The sequence below is a fragment of the Mustela putorius genome, unplaced genomic scaffold (genome assembly GCF_011764305.1).
Source record: "Mustela putorius furo isolate JIRA1106 unplaced genomic scaffold, ASM1176430v1.1 tig00003869_pilon_pilon_pilon, whole genome shotgun sequence".
NCBI lineage: Eukaryota > Metazoa > Chordata > Mammalia > Carnivora > Mustelidae > Mustela > Mustela putorius.
The window spans coordinates 25942925-25963404 of NW_025422021.1; the positions used below are offsets into that span (position 1 = coordinate 25942925).

Genomic DNA, 20480 nt, shown 5'->3' on the forward strand with positions numbered 1-20480 from the left:
TTATGTTCTTCAAGGCCTCTCCTCTTAGTTCACTTGATATCCCTCTCACAAAAGCCACTACTTCCTATTGCATAATGCAGTTCTGTATGTATACATCTTGTATGTACATGTCATATTTCCGCTAGCCTGTGATTCTTTTTTTTTTAAGATTTTATTTATTTATTTGAGAGAAAGAGAATGAGAGAGAGTGAGCATGAGAAGGGGAAGGTCAGAGGGAGAAGCAGACTTCCTGCTGAGCAGGGAGCCGAATGCAGGTCTCAATCCCAGAACTCTGGGATCATGACCTGAGCCGAAGGCAGTTGCTTAACCAACTGAGCTCCCCAGGCACCTTAGGTTGTGATTCTTGAAGGCAAATGTTCTAGTTGCTGAAATTCTGTATATTTCAGAATACCAAGTCCAGTACTTTTATTGAATAAATTGATGAAAGAATTGTACCTATTGGTCCTATTAAACCTTGAAAAAAAATAATGTTTCACTGCTGCTCACAACTTTTAACTATTCTTGCTAAGACTTCAGAGGCTTAGCCCCAAAGAGAACTGCTGAAAAACACTGCAATATAAATCAGTATACTGTAGAGGGTCAATAAATGCCAAATTGCTAAAGTCTGAAATAAGGCAAGGCAAACCTGCCAGAATACTTTCCTCTTAAGTATATTAAATAAGATATTTTTTACCGAAGGTCAGTGACTACCTCCTTCTATGTACTTCAGAAATATTCCTATTTGTGTAAATATTTCATAAATTAGCATATAAATGTTGTGATTGTTTTCGCCTAAAAGGAATCTAAGGTGCACCTAATTCAAGGGCACAGAATATGATTCAAAGTGTGGGCCCAGAAGTCTGACAAATCAGGTTGTGAGTCCTTTCTTTCCTCTTACCAGTTTTGCGAACCTGGGTAATTTAATTAACCATTTTAGGTCTCAGTTTCACACACGAAAATGAGGATAATAATGGTATGTATCCTCAATGCTCTGTTGAGATTTAATCAAAACAATATATATAAAACCCCTGACACAGCAAACTTAATAATTAATTATATTAAATCAAATTCATTTTCATTCCTAACATTAATATGTCTATGTGGACTGGCAGGGGAATCAGAGTGACTTGTGGATAAAGTATGGAAGGCCAAAGCATATAACAAAGGTCATAATTTTATAAGGCCCATATATTTTTGAACACTATTTATAAATTTGATCGAAAATTATCTGGGAAATACATGTTCTCTATTCAAACTGTGTCTATATGCCCTACTTTTCATATGACTATAAATATTATTGCCTGAAAGTCCCAGCAGTCATCATAATTTATTAAGGGCAATTCCAATACTGACAACACATTTTAATCAATCAAACTCATCTACTCTACCTCCAAAAGATGAAACCATAGTTCTTTGTCTTTTTGTTTTCTTAAATAAGGAAAACTGGGTGTTAGTTTTAACACTTTACTTCACTGTTTTTCAGTTTTTCCTCACACCTGCACACAGGAATTCTCTGAAGCACCAAAGACTAATCAAACAAAATTAATGAACATTCACTTTTTTAATAAATGATTGTATGGCTCAGTGTTAACGTTATAAGGAGATTATCTAGAAGGAAATAAAAGAAAGGGCTAATGCAAGAATCCACTGTCAAGATTCTAAGAGAACAAGGCTACTTGTGTCCTTAAATTTATGAAGGAAAAGAAAAAAAAAGCTGTTCTCCTAGACAGGATGAAGGGAAACATGGAAATATCAAATTGGGGTTATTGGTCAGCAATTCCATTCATTTTCTTGATTTCCCCCATTGAGAACCACAGTGAGAAGGTCTTAAGGGACACAAGTGGTTAACCGTAACTCTGTAAAACCTTAAAATGCCAGAGAAGGTGATACTGCTCTATAAATGATCTGAAATCAGAGGATCCCTAGGAAATATCTTCCTGTCTGGAATTTATACATCCTTAAGCCAAGGAGATCTGGCATGGTCCATAGTACCTTTGAGTGAAGACAAAACAGTCATTTCAAGTTTTCAGAATATGTATTCCATCCTGGTATTCAAATGAAAGCATGGTACTGGAACTCTAGTACAAACTGTCATTTATTGATAAGAGAGGCCTTTATTTAATACAGGTGTTAAAAACCAACACCTGAATAACCAAATCCTATTCTACTGATTGTGAAAATTATGGCACTCCCCCTTAATCTCAGTACAGAAAAAAATAAATTTTATATATACATGTGTGTGTGTGTGTGTGTGTGTGTGTGTGATGTTCTCTGCCTCCAGCTCCTAGCAGAGAACATCTCTGACCCTTGTAATTTCCTAACTGATAAGACCACTAGGAGCACCTTTTGGTTCTAATAATCTGTGCCTCTGACACAGAGCTCCTAAATCCCTTGCAATTTCCTGTGTCATAGAAGTGTCTTTTGTAATGGAGGATTGCTGGTGGGGAGGGGGTCGGGGGATTGGCTAAATGGGTGATGGGTATTAAAGAGAGCATGTCTTGGGATAAGCACTGCATGTTATATGTACATGATGATCACTAAATTCTGCTCCTGAAACCAATACTATGCCTTATGTTGACTAACTCAAATTTAAATTATATATATATATATATATATATATATATATATATATACATATATATATATATATATATATATAAATTTTGTTCTAATGAGGTAACTCTTGGTGGGCTCCTAAATGACTCCTGGCTGGGGACGGGTCGCCAGAAAGACAGATACATGATTACAAGCTTGGAACTTTTGGCCTCCTTCCTCTCCCCTCTAGGAAGGGGAGATGGGCTGGAGATTAAATTAATGATGAATCATTTCTATGTGAGGTGGCCTCTGTAAAAAAGCCCAAAGTATGGGTTTCAGAGAAGTTCTCAGTTGGTAAACCTGACAGGAGGTGGCACACCCAGTTCCAATGGGGACAGAAGCTCCTTCCTTTGGGACCCTTCTGAACTTCACTCAATGTATCTCTTCTTCTTGCTCTTCATTCATGTCCTTTATCACATTTTTTATAATAAACTGATAAATGTAAATAGCCATTTCTCTGATTTCTGTGAGACATTCTAGAAAATCATCAGACTTAAAGAGGGGGTCATAGAGACACCAATTTACAGCTTGTGGATGAGAAGTACAGGTAATTATCTGGGACTGGCAATTGGTATCTGAAGTGGGGGCAGTCCTATGGCACTGAGCCCTTATCTTGTGAGATCTGATGTTAATACCAAGTAGAGAGCATCGGAACTGTAGGACACTCAGCTGGTGCACACAATTGCTTGGTGTGGAGAAAAAGCCCACACATCCGGTATTAGTGGCATTGTATGTGTGAGTAACGGAAAACACAGATGTGTTTTTCCCATACACTTACTCTGCCTCAGTTCACAGATTTTTTGGTAAAAAATTAATGAGTTAACATTTGGAAATAATTTAGAATAGCTGACAGCCTATAATTACTGTGATCATTACTGGCTATGTACTTATGTTTGTTTACATACAAGCAACAATTCTTTCTTAGATATCTCCCCTTTTTTAAAGTAAATTTCATTTCATTCCCTAAGTATGTGCCATATGCTCAAGACTCAGATTAGGTAAAGAAAGGTGGGTTCCTTCCCATCTTGAGTATCATAAATTTATAGATAGCCTTTTCTGTTCTCTGTGATGACAGGAACCCCTCTGGGGTTTCTTTTTTCCTTTTAAAGATTTATTTATTTTAGATGGGGCGGGGCAGAGGGAGAAAGGGAGAGAATCTCAAGCAGACTCCCCACTGAGTATGGAATCTGACACTGGACTTGATCTTATCACCCTGAGATCATGACCTATGGTGAAATAAGTCCAACACTCAAACAACCAAACCACGCAGATGCCCCACCTCTGGGGTTTCTAAGCAAAATCCTTCTATCATATCACTTCGATATCACTACTTCTCATCTCGGACCACACATTATTTACAAACTGACCAAAAGTTAGATAGTAAAAGAGTTTACTTGTCATAGTTTCATTGAAAAAAATGAGCTAGAAACATGTAATCATTCATTTGAAGACCAGGATTTTTAAAGTCATAACTCATTCATTTCATTTTACAGATGGCAACTGAGGCCCAGGAAGATTAAGTAACTTGCCCTCAGACGTAAGTCCTTAGTGGCTCAGCCAAGAGTTGGACCCACTATGGTAGAGTGCTCATGCAAGCCTACCACACAACCTCAAATTTGTCCAAAGTGTTTCTAGGTGGACTACAGCAGCACTTGTCTTTTTAAAAACCTCTTCTCTCAAATATCTAATTCTTCCAGCTTGGGAGTACCACTCATTAGTATTCCATACCAGTTAGGAGTCAGAAATATCCTTCAGTGCACTTTAATTCTAGGTGGCCCCAGACTGGCATGAAAAAGTTAACATGCTCCCCTAACAAGTACTTATGTAACCAAAAAGCAGTCCTTTAGAAAAGAGGAAAAGAAAAAGGATTTACACGTCTGTATTTCATATTGGAACAGGTCTAAGTGCTCCCATAAAGTCGCTGAAATAATCATTTTTTAAACAGCATCATTGAATCATTGATGTGTGAAAATGATAATACTGACTCAGTAACAAAGATTCAATTACATTCCACATGGTTCATTCTTCGATAAAGAAGAAAAAAATGCAATCCATTGTAGAAAAAAATTTTCCATCGAAGTAATGGTTTTTAAGTTTGATATTTGGAGATTAATAATGTAGCCAAATTCCTACTGAACAATTCCATTCAGTTGCCTAGTAGATGTCTAAAATAAACTCAATGTCCACCCTCAACTCATCTACTCCTACACTTTTCCCCCTCTCAGGAATCAGAACCAAAGAATGCCCTCAAGAAACTCAAGGCTCTTTCTTGACACTCCCATATCTCTCACCTGTCAGAGCCAGTCACATATCCAGCACCCATATCTCAAATGCCTCTTCATTTTACCCACTTCCATCACACCTCACCACCATTCCTCTGTCCCAAGTAGGCATCCCTGCCTACAAAGAATTCATGAGACACTACCACAGCATCCTACCCAGCGTCCTTAAAGAGACTGCTTCTTCTCCAATCCATTCTCCACGCTGAATCCATAGTGATCCTCCCGTAACACTAATGTGATCATGTATGCTCTGTCTTTTACATATGTTCAATGGCTTCTCAATTTTCAAATCCAATCAGTAGCTTTTATTCATTTAGTTATCCATGTAATATAATGTAATAGACACATCAAAAACACATTAAAAACAAATCTAGGGACACTACTAATGCCCCAGATTCAGTCAAAATGTCCATTCCCCATCTCATGCACCTGCCTCACCCAACACATGAAAATAAACATTCTAAATTCCATTATCATAATTAATCTTGCTTGCTTTATAGAGGCTTGTTGCATCTCTACATATTCTTAAAATGTATATTTTTAAATTTTAGTTAGTGTTGCATGTTATTTATCATCTTTGAGGGCTATAACTTACTATTGTACTACCAAAATTCATTCATAGATTCCTTTTAACTAATATATACTATTCTCTTACAATGATTTATCACAGTTCATTCATTAGCATTCCCACTGAGAGATCTATGGGTTATTTTCAGCTTTTTTCTTTTTAAAGATATTATTTATTTATTTTACAGACAGAGTTCACAAGTGGGCAGAGAGGCAGGCAAAGAGAGAGAGGGAAGCAGGCTCCCTGCTGAGCAGAAAGCCCGATGTGGGGCTGGATCCCAGGACTCTGGGATCACGACCTGAGTGGAAGGCAGAGGCTTTAACCCACTGAGCCACCCAGTTGACCCTCAGCTTTTATTTTTATGAACAGTGTCTATGTGGGGAAGAATCCTGAGCATATGACTATGAGTGATGGGTTATATATGAATGTTCAGATTTCAGAAATAACGAACTGTTATCTGAAGTTATTATAAAAATGTGGAGATGGGGGTACCTGGGTGGCTCAGTCAGTTAAGTGACTGACTCTTGGTTTCATATCAAGTTGTGACCTCTGGGTCATTGGTCCCCTGCTCTGGACTTTCTCTCCTTTTCCCTCTGCCCCTCCCCTACCCTCCCCACTCACCCATATATGCTTTCTCTCTTTCAAATAAATAAATAATAAATAAATAAATAAGTCCTTATAATTGCTATTATCAGCCAATTTAATTTTTGACGATTGAATGAATATAAGTACGTCATTACAGCCTTGGTCTATGTTTCCCTGATCACAATTGAGGTTAAATATTTTTTCATAAGTGTTTGTTCCTGTATGTTTCCTTTTCTAAGACATGTCTATTCATTCCTGTCACCCATTTTTTCCTATTGGGTTATTTGCACTTTCCTTATTAATAATAGTGTGTGTGTGTGTGTGTGTGTGAGTGTGTGTGTGTGTGTGTGTTTTATATATATCTCAGTTGCATGATTTTTTTTTTAAAGATTTTATTTATTTCACAAAGAGAGAGAGAGAGATCACAAGTAGGCAGAGAGGGAGGGAGAAGCAGACTCCCTGCTCGAGCCAATGCAGGGCTCGAGCCCAGGACCCTGAGATCATGACCTGAGCCAAAGGCAGAGGCTTAACCCACTGAGCCACCCAGGCGCCCCAATGATCTTTTAACATCTACAGTTCGTAACTTCTCTTTTAAGGTATATTTTAATGAAACAACTTTCTCAATTTTCGTATAGTTAAATAGCCAAATTTATTCATATTTTCTTTTATGGTCAATGTTTTTTGTGTAGTGTTTTAGAATTTTTCCTTAATTCAAGGTCTTATAAATGCCTAAATTATTTTCACTAAAAGTTTTAGTTTTATTGTTGACATTAAAAAATCCTAAAATTTATCTTGGTTCATGACATGAGTTGGGCATCCAATTTCATGTTTTCCACATAGACTGCCATCTTATTTTCAAATCCATTAATTAAAGAGCCTTCTCTCCCCCACTGATCTGTGGTGCTCTTGTCATATTTTCAATGTCCAAACACTTGGTGTAAGTCTACTTCTGTAGTCTCTATGCTATTCTATTGGGGCAATTTAGCCCATTGTGACACCTTATACCAATACTAGTCTTAATTACTCTAAGAAGAGCTCTGTATTTTTCTCATTCAGAAGTATCCTGTAATCTCTGTTATTTCATAAAAATTCTAGTGCCTTCCTTTCCTTTCCTCTTCACTGGGCTATATTCTTTTCTTTTCCTTTCCTTTCTTTTATTTTTTGAAATATAACAGACATAGAACACTATGTAGGTTTAAGATGTACAAAGTGTTGATTCAATAGGCACTTAAATAATTGACAAATTCATAAATAAATGAATAAACGTGTCTCAAAATTAATTCATAGTGTATGCCAGTAGTGGGTACTTAACATTGCTTAAAATTTAGTATAAAAAGGAATCTGAGAAACCACCTAGTCCAAACCCCCCCTTTTTTTTTTAATAATGGGGACACATAAGTCCAGAAACATCAACTTCTTTTAAGTCATGTAGCATGTGCAGAACATTAAATTTTTAGTCAAGTACAGTTTGTACAGCATTGTCTGCCTGTAAATAAAATATCATTTTAAATATGTGGCACGATTACTAAATAAAGTAAGATTCTAAAATAAGAAGAACAAACTGAGGGTTGCTGAGGGGAGGGGGTTTGGGAGAAGGGGGTGGGATTATGGACATTGGGGAGGGTATGTGCTTTGGTGAGTGCTGTGAAGTGTGTAAACCTGGTGATTCACAGACCTCTACCCCTGGGGATAAAAATATATGTTTATAAAAAATAAAAAATTAATAATTCAAAAAAAAATAAAATAAAATAAGAAGTAACAATAGAAAATAAACTTAAAACCCTAAAGTCTATTTCCATTTATTCAAGACAAATATTAATGTACAACATTAAACAAGCCTTAAAAATACAGAGAATGTTTTAATTTTACAACTTAAGTGTAAGGAAAAATTACTAATTTTGCCTTGTATCTTTAAATTTCACCTTTTGAGATTTAAGACTGAGCATTAAGGGCTTAAATCAGCAAAGCTGTACATTTTTTGGTACTCGCAGAATAAGCTGTCATAGTTTTGCTGAATCAGATTATGACATTTTTTTGCGACCAATCTAGATGTCCCTATTCAACAAATGACAAAGCGATCATTCCAAACTGATGAGATCCACTTTCGGCCAACCAGTAGCTCAACTCATTCAACAAAGAAGCAGAGAAGGCGAATTTTTTTCTGGAATTTTAACCAAAGGTCAGCATATCAATCCCCATGTTCATTTATCAAAAACTGATAGACTTATTAATCTTTGAATAATTCTAGTATAAAGGCATAAAATATGTATATAAACTACCTAAATGGGTCTAGGCACTGTCACTTTGAAAGCACTTTCTCTCCATTTTTTGTGCCAGTCAAAAAAATTACAGTGAGAGAAACTCATTTTGGAAAATAAGAAGATAGAATGTCTCCAACTGAGCAAAAGCATTACTGCAATCTAAAGTGAAAAAAAAAGTTCAAAATACTCTTACTAAAAACTAACTTTTGGAAATGATCTTCTGTGTTTCCTAACCCTCATATAACCAAATAGTAACAATAAAATTCTGTTTATTCACATATTTTGATTAATAACCTCAAAAATATCTGTCGGATTAAAAGCTAACTACATCCATTAAGCAAATGCAAAACTCAAGTCAGTAATTTAGATTTACTTTTCTAAAAGGTACAAACATTCGAAATGGGATTGAAAGCCTACTTTTTATCATATTTATAAAGAAAATTTGCTAAGCAGAGAATTACTGTAAACTAGATTTTAAGAAAACCAATGTTTAAGGCAATGGTAATAAAACTAATTTCAAGCGTCCTATATACATTAGAAGCACTCCTATACGAGGGGTATTATGGAAACTTTTTAATGAATCTAAAAGTCAACAAAAAGCATAGAGAAAATTATTTGGAATAACTGCAGAAAATGAATCCCTACGGCTTGACTTAATAAATCAGCTTTTATAAAAATCATTGTTTCTTATGTAATCACTGAAGCTGGTCCCTAAAGAAGGGAAAAATCAAAAGGAAACTGATTCCTTCCTAAAGAAGGAAATACTACGTTAACATGACTTTATCATGTACTTGGAATTATGGGGCAACGACCTGGTACCCGCAGATCAAATCTGGCCATCAATATGTGTTTTGTTTAAAAAGTTGTTTGTTCATTTATTGTTTTTAGAAGTCTGTAAGGGTGTCATGTGTCCTTACATTTTGTTACAATCCCCATCATCTCACTTTAGTAGTTTTTCCCTTTTATGTTATGTACTTAGCCTCTAAGTACATAGAGCCTAAATTTTAAATTCTGGAAGCCTAAATTTTAAATTCTGTCCAATTTGAATGTTCACTACCCTGTTCTTTCCACACAGTCACAGAACACTGGAATTATTAGAATTGGAGGGTACCTTAGAGGTTAGCTAACTCGTCTCATTTCTTCCAACAAGACCCCTGAGGCCGAGCAAAGAAAGTAGCTTTCCCACGGGTAAATGTACACTAATAGTTCTGCCAAAATGCTCTTCTAACTCAACAGCTTACAAAATCCCTATTTCACAGTTTCGTCAAGAGTCACCACAACTCTCATCTTTATAAAAGCAACATTTGCTTCAGAAGCACTTACCCCTGAGTGCTGGTAGCAGGGATCGCTCCTTCTTGTCGTCACACTTGTTACATTCACTGAAGTACAGAAGTAAGAAGACGTCAACAAACACCCATATCAGGGAAGTGGCCAGAACCACCTTGCAGTAAACAAACCTCCTCATGTCTTCTTTTGATTTCTAGTTAACACACAGATCGAAGACAGATGCTACAGTGATAACTCCAAGCCACAGGGGTGAACTCCAAGATAAAAGCAGGATGCATCCCACTGTATTAAAAAAAAAGGAGGAGGGGGGAAAAGAAAATTTCATTATTGCATAGTTTGTTGTCCATATAAAGGAAATATAACATGAAATAGATGATTTATTTAATGTCTCCATACATACATATCCTCACTCAGCCTTCAAATTCAGAATGAAAAGCCTAAATACATGAAAACTGTAAGCAAGCCAGGTGGCTAAAATTCTAACAGCTAATCCTGGATCTGTCACTACTCTGCCAGGCACGCAACAACTATCTGATTTCTTCAGGTTGTATTCTTTTCTTCAAAAGCCCTATGATGATATTCAGCAGAGCACCACGCTGTCACACAGAGCAGCCCCGAATTTATCCTGATTCAGCACTTTTGAGGAGCCAATACTGCTGAAATAGAAATCATCCTGGAATAAAATATATAATAGTAGTTAAAAACTACCTTTATACACAGACAGGCCTATGTTTAGTGACCTCTTATCTATGGGATCCTTTAAAAAAAATTTTTTTAAGATTTATTTACTTATTTGAGAGGAAGAGCACAAGCAGGAGGGGCAGAGGGAAAGGGAGATCCCAAGCAGACTCCCTGCTGAGCACAGAGCCAGATGTGGGGCTCGACCTCACCACCCCGAGATCACAACCAGAGCCAAAACCGTAAGTCTGACACTTAACCGACCGCACCCTCCACGGGCCCCACTGTGGGATCCTTTTAAGCCTCTGTTTCCTCACCTATAAAATGAGAGTAGCAAGGCCAAACCTAAAGATTGTTATGAGAACTAACCACAATAATGCTTGTAAAGTATCTTGCAAAACAGATAATTATTAATATTAACATACAAAACAAAAATTCTTGAATTCTCAAAAAGGACCATTACATGAAATTAGTCATCAGCCACATAGCCTTAAAAACCCCATCTGGACTGTGCAGAAAGTATCCACAACAAATGTATATTTTAGAAAGGATCGTGTATGCTCAAAAAAAGTATCAGAGGGGAAACAAAATACTAGTTTAAAGTGACTTAAAATAACCAAAGCAAGAATTCTAGAAGGCATAACAGGTAAGTGCACAAGTATTGAGAGATATTCAAAGTGTAGAATTAATATCATAAACATATTTCTTTCATTTATACTATAAAGAGAGGAACTGCCTGGTCAATTGATTTACATAAAGTTACAGTTAAGTCATGTACAGTAAGTATAACAAACCAAAAATATTCTCGGATCATGTGTTACACTTAAAATAACATCAACTGTGGGGCTCCTGTGGCTCAGTCTTAGGTGTCCCACTCTTAATTTCAGCTTGGCATAATCTCAGGGTCATGGGTCATGAGATAGAGTCCATGTTGGCCTGCTTGGGATTCCCTCTCTCCCTCTCCCTCTGCCCGCACTACTCACTCTCTCTCTAAAAAAATAAAATATAATATAATAATAACTTAAATATAAAATATTTGATGTGGATTAGTAACATAGCCTTGAAAGATATTTGGGAAGAAGAGCTATTAAATACAAAGATACTTGAAATATTTCATTAATATTTGTCTCAAAATAAAAACATCAAAGGCAATTTGCAGAAGCAGAAGCTCTTTAAATTAATGGCAGCTGACTTTGCATGATAAAGCAACACCAATGCTGCTGCCTGTTACAAACTACCCAGACTCACAATGATTTCAAAATTTACATAAAGTGACAGCTGAAAAAATTGTAAGAGTCTATTTTCACGATCTACATTAAATTTACATTTATTCAGCATATAGTTATTAAAGAAAGAAAGGTGCAAAATCTGCAAACTGAAGGAATATATGACTTATGGGGTTTACCTATTTGCTTATTATTTTTCTTAAAAAAATGGCACATTAATTATCTATTTTATTTCATTTTAACTTCACTTTTTGTAAATATTATAACTAAACATTGGAACTCAGCCTCTAAACCTGGTAACAAGGGAATAATTCCCCTATGTATCTTTCCTGTTACTTTCTGCATGCTTTACTGAATATGAGATATGAAACAATTCAAGCTATTTTATCTTTCTTCAGTCCTATGATGAAGCAGTCCCCTTCAGTTTATTGTGGAAAAAAGTCTCACAGGAAAGTATACATAACACTAATGGTTATCAAATGGCCATCCCCAGATTTAAGACAGGAATATCTTAAAAGATCCTGTAATAAAAGATCCTATTTGTTATATAAAGATCTATAATAAAAGGCATAAACAACACCATCCCTGGCTCTGTCATAAAATGAAAAGATGTCTTTGGGTAGGCATTTGCCTCTCTGTGCTTCGTTGCTTTTACTATAACATATTCCCTGTTGTATTCACCTCATAAAATATTGTAAGGCTTATGTGATATAACACATGAGAAAATTTTTAAAAGAAAATATAAAAAACACTATTATAATAAAAAATGTGAAATCACTTAAATATTAAAATGTCTAAGATAAGACATTTCCTAATAGCCTAACATTTAAGGTTATTCAGAATTTAATATAAACTTTAGTTATAATAGAAAGTCGAAATCATATCTTATTGCCACTTCAAGCATTACTCAAATTATCTAATTTCATAGGCTGACAGAGCTATATATCAAGCCATTAGCACTGAGAGAAGTCTCCTCACTATTTTAATGATAAAATGACTCTGCTGTTTAAATTTTTTGTTTGTGAAAGTCTTCCCTCATATATTTCAACTTTTGAATTCCATCTCTACCTTGAAAAAATACTAAATCTTATCATTTGTAAGTTTTATCTGCTGACACTTGTATAATAGTAACCTCATATATTGTGTCCCAATACTCTTCATGAGAACAAAACTGATTGAGCAGAAGGAAGGTACAACATACACAGTTAACAGTAACCACCATAAACACAGTTGGCAGCCGAGGTTTATTTAAGAGAATCAGCATCTGTATTGTGTTTTTATTCCAGTAAGCCTCTATTAATTTGCAAACACTTCTCGGTTTCTCAGACTGAATCCAAGTTCTGCAATATCACTGGCTTGCCAAGCCAATGTGGAACACGACTAACTTGCATAAACTACAGGCTCTTCTATCTGAAAACACAGCCCCTTTCCTAACCATTTCAGTATCTCTGGAGCACATTATTTCTCTCTGTAATAGTATTGATCTAGGTAGGAATACTTATAAAAGAAAACCATCAAGTACTATCTTGTTAGTCTGACTGCTTCTCTTTTTCTTCTATCAGTCAGATATTCTATGACATATTACACGATTTGACGATATGCACCATTTTCTTTTTTTTTTATCAAAAATAAATTTTAAATTAAAAAATCTAGACAAAGCTTAGGAGTTTGGTACATATGTTTTAAATAAGGATAAAGAGTTTTTTTGTTTTTGAATTGAAGTTATTACTTGCATAAAGAGTCTAGTTAGTTGCCACTAGACATGTTTATCTGTACTCATTTTATTTTGTAGAAAATTGCATAATAGGTACAAATCTATCCAATCTACTTTGTGACGCTGTCAAAGGATCCTGGGAGCTAGCAGAAGACTGCTGATAGTACTCCCAGAAGTTCCAGGCACCAACATGCTTCAGATGTTTTAAATAACTGTGCAGGAGCTTCTGGGAGCTGATGACTGGACAAATTTGCAGAATTTGGTTTACAGACTGATAAATCTAATGTGTAAGCACTGAAAAAAAGTACCCTGCATTAGTCACAGGTATGCTTGACAAGAAGACTGATCTATGTATGAATGAAAATCAAAAATAAAGATGAGCTAAGGAAATCTGCCCCAGCCTAAACCAAAGGATCCACTACAAAAATCACATGGGATTAATATTAAACGAATGCCTGTGTGGAAACAGTGGAACAGAAAGGAAAGAACAGCCCTCATTTGCTTTTAAACTAAGGAAAGTGGAATATTCATAACATAAAATTTGATTATTGGGAGGCAACCTAGCATAAGATTTAAATTATATAGTGCAGAGTTAGAATGCCAGGGGTTGAATCTGCATTTCAGTACTCACTAGTTGTATGGCTTAATTCAAGTTGCTTAAATGTGCTTAAATGTGTGCCTCGATTAAGTTTCCTAATCAGAAAATGTGAACAGGCTATGGTGAGTGCTGAATAACTGATATACGCAAAACTCTTGTAACAGTGCCTGGCACTCAGGAGGGACTCAATATACATTAGTTAGTAGTAGTAGTAGTAACAATAATATTATCAACATCATGAACATGATCAAAAGAATGAGAAAAAAGGGTGAGAATTCTCTTAGCCCATCTCTTCAGAAGTAGCATAAATTCAGCATGTATGTATTCAGGGGGTCGGAAGACAAGAACATCATCATCATGAATATATTTAATATTAATAATTGTATTACAAGTTATAGTGTTTTATATTTAATAATCACAAATATATTTAGTAGGGTTTATGATCAGGAAGAGTCACACAGGATTGACAATTGTCAAAACTCTGAATCATAGACTTAAGAGCTATGCATTTCATTCTGTATAAATTATACCCCATTTTCTTAAGGCAAAAGCAAACTGTTTGTGTACCTATCATTTGATTCCCTGACTAGTATCTTTCTGACTCTTTTCCTAATTGTGTTCTCAGCGGCAGAAACTTGGGTCTCCAGACTGTTTCTTACATATACCTTGCCTCAGGGCCTGTGCATGTGCTGTTTTCTCTGTGCACTGACATGGTCATGGCTCCCTGCTCTTATTTCCTTCAGTTCTTTCTTACTTCCTGCTCAAATGTCAAATCTTGGAGAGCTTTCCATCAACCTATATAAAATAACACACACAACTCAGTCATGCTGTATTTCTTCAATTCATTTATCTTTCTTCTTTGTACCTAATACCCCCAAACATATTAAAAGATTAATCGTTTTTTATAATTTGTTTATTATCTGCTCATCTTAAGTAGTAAGTTATATGAGAACAAGATTTCAAACATCTTATATATTCCATTTCTCACTCAAATATATTTAAGTTTTTAAAACTCTAGCACTCGTTGTTATAGTTTATTATGAATTTTGCCACAGCCATCCCCAAAAATTCATATATGAAGTCCTAACCCCCAGTATTTTAGAATGTGACTATATTTGAAGATAGAGCCTTTAAAGAGTTAATTAAGGCAAAATTAGATCATACACATTGGTCCTAATCTAAATGATGGCCATCCTTATAAAAAAGGTCATTAGGACACAGAGGAAAGATCATGTGAAAACAGAGAAGGCAGCCATCTACATGCTATAGAGAAAAACCTCAGAATGAAATTAAGTCCACTAGGGCACCTAGGTGGCTCAGTGGGTTAAAGCTTCTGCCTTCGGTACAGGTCATGATCCCAGGGTACTGGGATCAAGCCCCACATCGGGCTCTCTGCTCAGCGGGGAACCTGTTTCCCTTACTCTCTCTCTCTGCCTGTCTCTCTGCCTGCTTGTGATCTCTGTCTGTCAAATAAATAAATTTAAAAAAAAAGAAATTAAGTCCATTGACACACTGATTATAGGCTTCTAAAATCTGTGAGAAGATAAATTTCTGTGTGTAAGCAACACAGTCTGCGATACTTTCTTGTGGCAGCTATACGAAACTAATAAGCAGGTTAATCAGACTTTCTCCTATTCCACTCCTACTTGCAAACAGATGAACATGACCTAGAAAGAGTCCCCCCCCCCATATGCTGCCTGTTCTCCTTTTTCGTGCTATAAACTCACATCCCACTACTCAGTGCTTTGCTGCCATCTTGGAACAGTTCCTACTCAAATCAATCTTCATCCATCAGGAAACTTCTGCACATTGTCTGCCTTCCTCAGACTGCCATCTCCACACTTCTTCCTCTTAGCCAATCACTACATTTCTACATTTAGCAGAGAAGACATAAACAATCAAAAAAGTATTTTGCCTACTGCCATGCTGAATGTATCAGCCTGCTTGTTCTATGACTGCCAAGCCTAAATCTGCAGGTCCAGGTGTGACAATGGATGACTGTCCCTTTAGGAGTGCAACACCCTCTGCTTTCACATAGGATGTCACCGACGGAGTGCACTTGTCTCTTCCGCATTATTGTTTCTTCTCTACTAAGTCAATGCTATTCATACAAAGATGCTGTATGAATAATCACCTTAAAATAAACTGATTTGTCCCCACATCCCTCTTCAGCTACTCCTCCAGCACCCTGCTCACCTTTAATACAAAACTTCTAGAAAGAATTATGTATACCCACTGCCTACATATCCCATATCCCTAACCTCATATTTTTTTCTTAAACCCAAAAGGATTTGGCCCCTGCCACCATATGGAAACCTTATTTGACACAATCACAGCCAATCGGTCAATACAGATTGACCAATTCAGTGGTCAATCCTTAAGCAACATTTTACGTAACTCCTAAGCAGGATTTGACATAGCACAGGCTGTGTCAAAAAACGTTCTACTTTTTTTTTTTTTTTTTTGGTATGGTACCAAAAACATTGTACTTTTTTGTTTCTTTCATCCATACAAATCAATGATTAATCCTTTACAGAAAGCTCTCAGTGCTCATCACAAGTGCCCTCCTTAATACTCATCACCTGTTTAACCCATCTTTGACTCACTTTCCCTCCAGTAACCATAAGTTTTTTCTCCATAGTTAAAGAGTCTGTTTCTTGATTCGTCTCTCTTATTTTTTTTCCCTTTGCTCATTTGTTCTGTTTCTTAAATCCACATGAGTGAAATCATGTGGTATTGGTCTTTCTCTGACTTATTTCATTTAGCATAATACTCTTTGGCACCATCCATGTCACTGCAAATGGAAGATTTTGGTCTTTTTATGGCTGATCAATATTCCATTATAGATAGATAGATGGATAGATAGATAGATAGACAGAGACCATATCTTCTTTATCCATTCATCAGTTGATGGACATCTAGGCTCTTTCCATAATTTGGCTTTCTATAATTTGTTGGTAATGCTGCCATAAACACTCGGGTGCATGTATTCCTTCAAATTAGAATTTAGGTATCCTTTGGATAAATACCTAGTAGGGCAACTGCTGGGTCATTTTGTTTCACTTTGTTTTTTTGTTTGTTTGTTTGCTTTGCTTTTGTTTTTGTTTTTTTAACTTTTTGAGCAACCTCCATACCATTTTCCAGAGTGGCTACACCAGTCTGCACTCCCACCAATAGTGAATGAGGGTTCCCCTTTTTCTGCATCCTTGTCAACAACTGTTGTTTCCTGTGCAACATTTTTTTACACCCCCTATTTGATCTTGCAGCAAATTTTGTTGCCTCTGCTTTCAGATTTGACCCACTTCTCACCGATCCCTTCGCTGCCACTCTAGACCAAACCACCATCACCACCTTGACACACCACTTTAACTTCTTTTTTTAAAAAATTACTGAAGATTTACAAACCATATAATTCACCCATTAAAGTTTACAATGCATTGGCTTGTAGTATAGTCACAAAGCTCTACACAAACACTTTTAGAACACTTCCATTACCTCAAAAGAAAAGAGCTCCCTTTCCCTATAACCTCCCAATTTTCACAGGACCCCAAGCCCTAGGTAACTGCTATTCTAATTTCTGCCTCTTACCAAAGTGTCCATTATGAACTTTCATTTAATTGGAATCATACAACATATGCTCCTTTGTGACTGTCTTCTCACTTGGCATAATATTTATAAGATGTATACATGCTGTAGTGTATACCAGTACTTCCTGTCTTTTACTTGCCAAATAATATTCCATTGTATGACATACCACATTTTATTTATTCATTTATCAGTAGGTATATATTTGGATTATTTCCACTTTTTGGTTATTATGAATAAGGCAGCTATGAACATTCATGCACAAATATTTGTATGGACACAATGTATTCTTTTCTCTTGAGCATATCCCTAGAAGTACTATCACTCAAAGAAAACTGAAACACTAGGAATGATTCCAAAATGCAAAGCTCTTTTTAATGTAGTTATTATATATAATTATTAATGTTAGGACAATGTAGTAACAAAATTATTGAGCATGTAGAGATTGAAAGAAGAATGAAATGCTACACAGAATATTTACGAGGCGGCAGATGCCACTTCTCAAAACAGTCTGTTCTACATTGGTCTTCGTAGTCATGATTGTAAACACAAATATGCATTTTATGAAGATGCCATGAATGGAAAAGTCTAAAGCATATGTTAATAAGACTTTACAAGCAATGGATTATCAATAAAATATAATGAAATTAAGTCTTCAAGAAGAAAGCTTGTAAAAAGCTATTCATGACCCTCAAGAAGATAATGAGATTAAGTAGTTTAAAAAAAAATGGGGCGCCTGGGTGGCTCAGTGGGTTAAGCCTCTGCCTTTGGCTCAGGTCATGATCCCAGGGTCCTGGGATTGAGCCCCGCATGAGGCTCTCTGCTCAGCGGGGAGCCTGCTTCCTCCCCTCTCTCTCTGCCTGCCTCTCTGTCTACTTGTGATCTCTGTCTGTGAAATAAATAAAATATTTCAAAAATAAAATACAATAAATAAAAAAATTAAAAATGTATTCATAGAGGCATTTGGGTGGCTCAGTGTTAGGTTAAGCCTCTGCCTTCAGCTCAGGTAATGATCTCAGGGTCCTGGGATCGAGCCCCACAATGGGTTTTCTGCTCAGCAGGGAGCCTGCTTCCTCCCCTCTCTCTCTGCCTGCCTCCCTAACTACTTGTGATCTCTATCAAATAAATAAATAAAATCTTTAAAAAAAAAATGTATTCATCAACCTAAAAGGTGTTCACCATTTATTTGTTTCAGGTATTTAATGCAGCTTAGTATTCATCTTATAATATAGCATAGCAGAAGTTTAAGTTTGTTCATTAATAGTTATCAAGAGGGGTAAACAGAAATTCAAAATGTTCAACTGGATATAAGACCTAGGGATTTAAGACAACAATAGAGCATTTATTTAGACAGTTCCCAACAGACATCCGCCAGTGAGCTGTTCCTCTTTTGTCACAACTCACATGATTAAAAAGAAAATAATCGTTTCCGCTGAGACATTAAACCATTAGAAAATCTTAATCTCAGCTTCCTAGCTGGCCTTAAGACTTTTGAATTCTTCATAACAAAACATGTAAGGAATGAATGATCCTTATTTGAAATGTGGAGGCTAACAGCTATTCCTTGTCTAGGCTTTCTTTCCAAAGCATTTATTTGTAGAAGACAATGAAAAACCATATTAAATCATCTTTAAAATTATATCAGAAACATTCTGCTCCAGCTGGTAATTAGCCGGAGACATAAAGAAAGTAAAGTCAAAGAAAAGTCCAGAACTCTAGGGCACAAAAGGATGCCAACAGCACAAAGGAGAGGATGCAACAGGGATTTAGCCACAAGAAATCCCAGAAGCAAAACTGGCAAGTGCTCCTTTCCAAATTTTTATCATACAGATGCACAAACATGAATAAAATTTTATTTGCCTGCTTGAATATTTTAATATAGTGGGTTTTATTTTTACCTTAATGATACCTGAAAGAAATGCACATACTTCCCAAAAACAGAGTGAAGAAGTATTAACAGGTAAAATATTCAAAATCCTCCACTCAAAAAAAAAAAAAACACCTTAATAAAGCTACCATATACTTACTTATTACTTTGATTTGCAGCTTAAGTTTATGTTTTTTATTTCCTGCAACCTTCTTGGTGAAGTTATTAGTCATAAATTAAGTGCCTTAAAACAGGCAATTAAAGGGAAGAAGTAAATAAAGAATTAAAAATCAGAATATTGATTAATTAGTCCCCAGTTAATTAACAGTAAAGTAAAATTATCATATACTCAAAGAATGAAAATGAAAATTCATATTCTTATTAGCAAAGCAATCTTGTCTTACAAAATTGTTAACGACTAAACTTGTTTATCAATATAAAGCAATCTAATATAATGGAGGATATAATCCAGTAATACAAAATATAGAAGCATTATCAATTAAGGAAATTTTCCAAAAATACATGAGAAAGGGAAACAAGATTTAAAAGCTGAGCAGAGATTACCATTACATGTACAAGCAAATGAACAACCAACCTGAATACAAGGCAACATTTTCCCTGTTGTCTGCAAAAACTACTAATTAATTTAATTAAGGATTGTGTGAATTAAAGAACTGTACATTAAAATTAAATACTGTTTTTGATAAAATTATATTTTAGGATGAAATGAGTCCTTTTTTACTTTGTGGGTGAAAATGTAAAATGATAAAAACTTCTTTGGAAAGAAGTTGGCTTATTAAAAATAAATGATTTTTTATCTAGCTTCTTAAAAATAACCATATACTTTGAAACAATCATTTCTTTACTGGAAATCCCTCTGTAAAATCATATACTTTGAAAAAATAATTTCTCTACTGGAAAACCCTCTGTAAAATCATATACTTTGAAACAACAATTTCTCTACTGGAAAACTCTGTAAAAAACCCATATTAGAGAAGATGGCAGAGTAGTAGGGTGATCCTGGACTTGCCTCATCCTTCAAACACAGCTAGGTCAACATCAAATCATTTTGAACAAGGAAATCGATCTGAGCATTAAGAAAACAATCTGCACAACTGCAAGGAGAGAATGTGGCAGAAACAAGGTTCAGAGATTTGAATTGAGAAAAGCCTCAGTGCCGTAGAGGGAAAGCCTTTTCACAGAGAGAAGTCAGGGAGAGAAGGAGAGAGTGGGAGAGAGAGCAGCACATAGGCAA

At 35.7% G+C, this 20480-nt stretch overlaps 1 protein-coding gene across 1 annotated transcript in view; it reads right to left on the reverse strand.

Annotated features, from left to right (window-relative positions):
* GALNT13 (polypeptide N-acetylgalactosaminyltransferase 13) overlaps positions 1-20480 on the reverse strand; it is a 538752-nt gene that overhangs the window by 446197 nt on the left and 72075 nt on the right. The window contains exon 3 of the mRNA XM_004743877.3: positions 9594-9839. Within this exon, the coding sequence (XP_004743934.1) occupies positions 9594-9735 (142 nt within the window). The 5' untranslated portion in view covers positions 9736-9839. The remainder of the gene's footprint in view (positions 1-9593; positions 9840-20480) is intronic.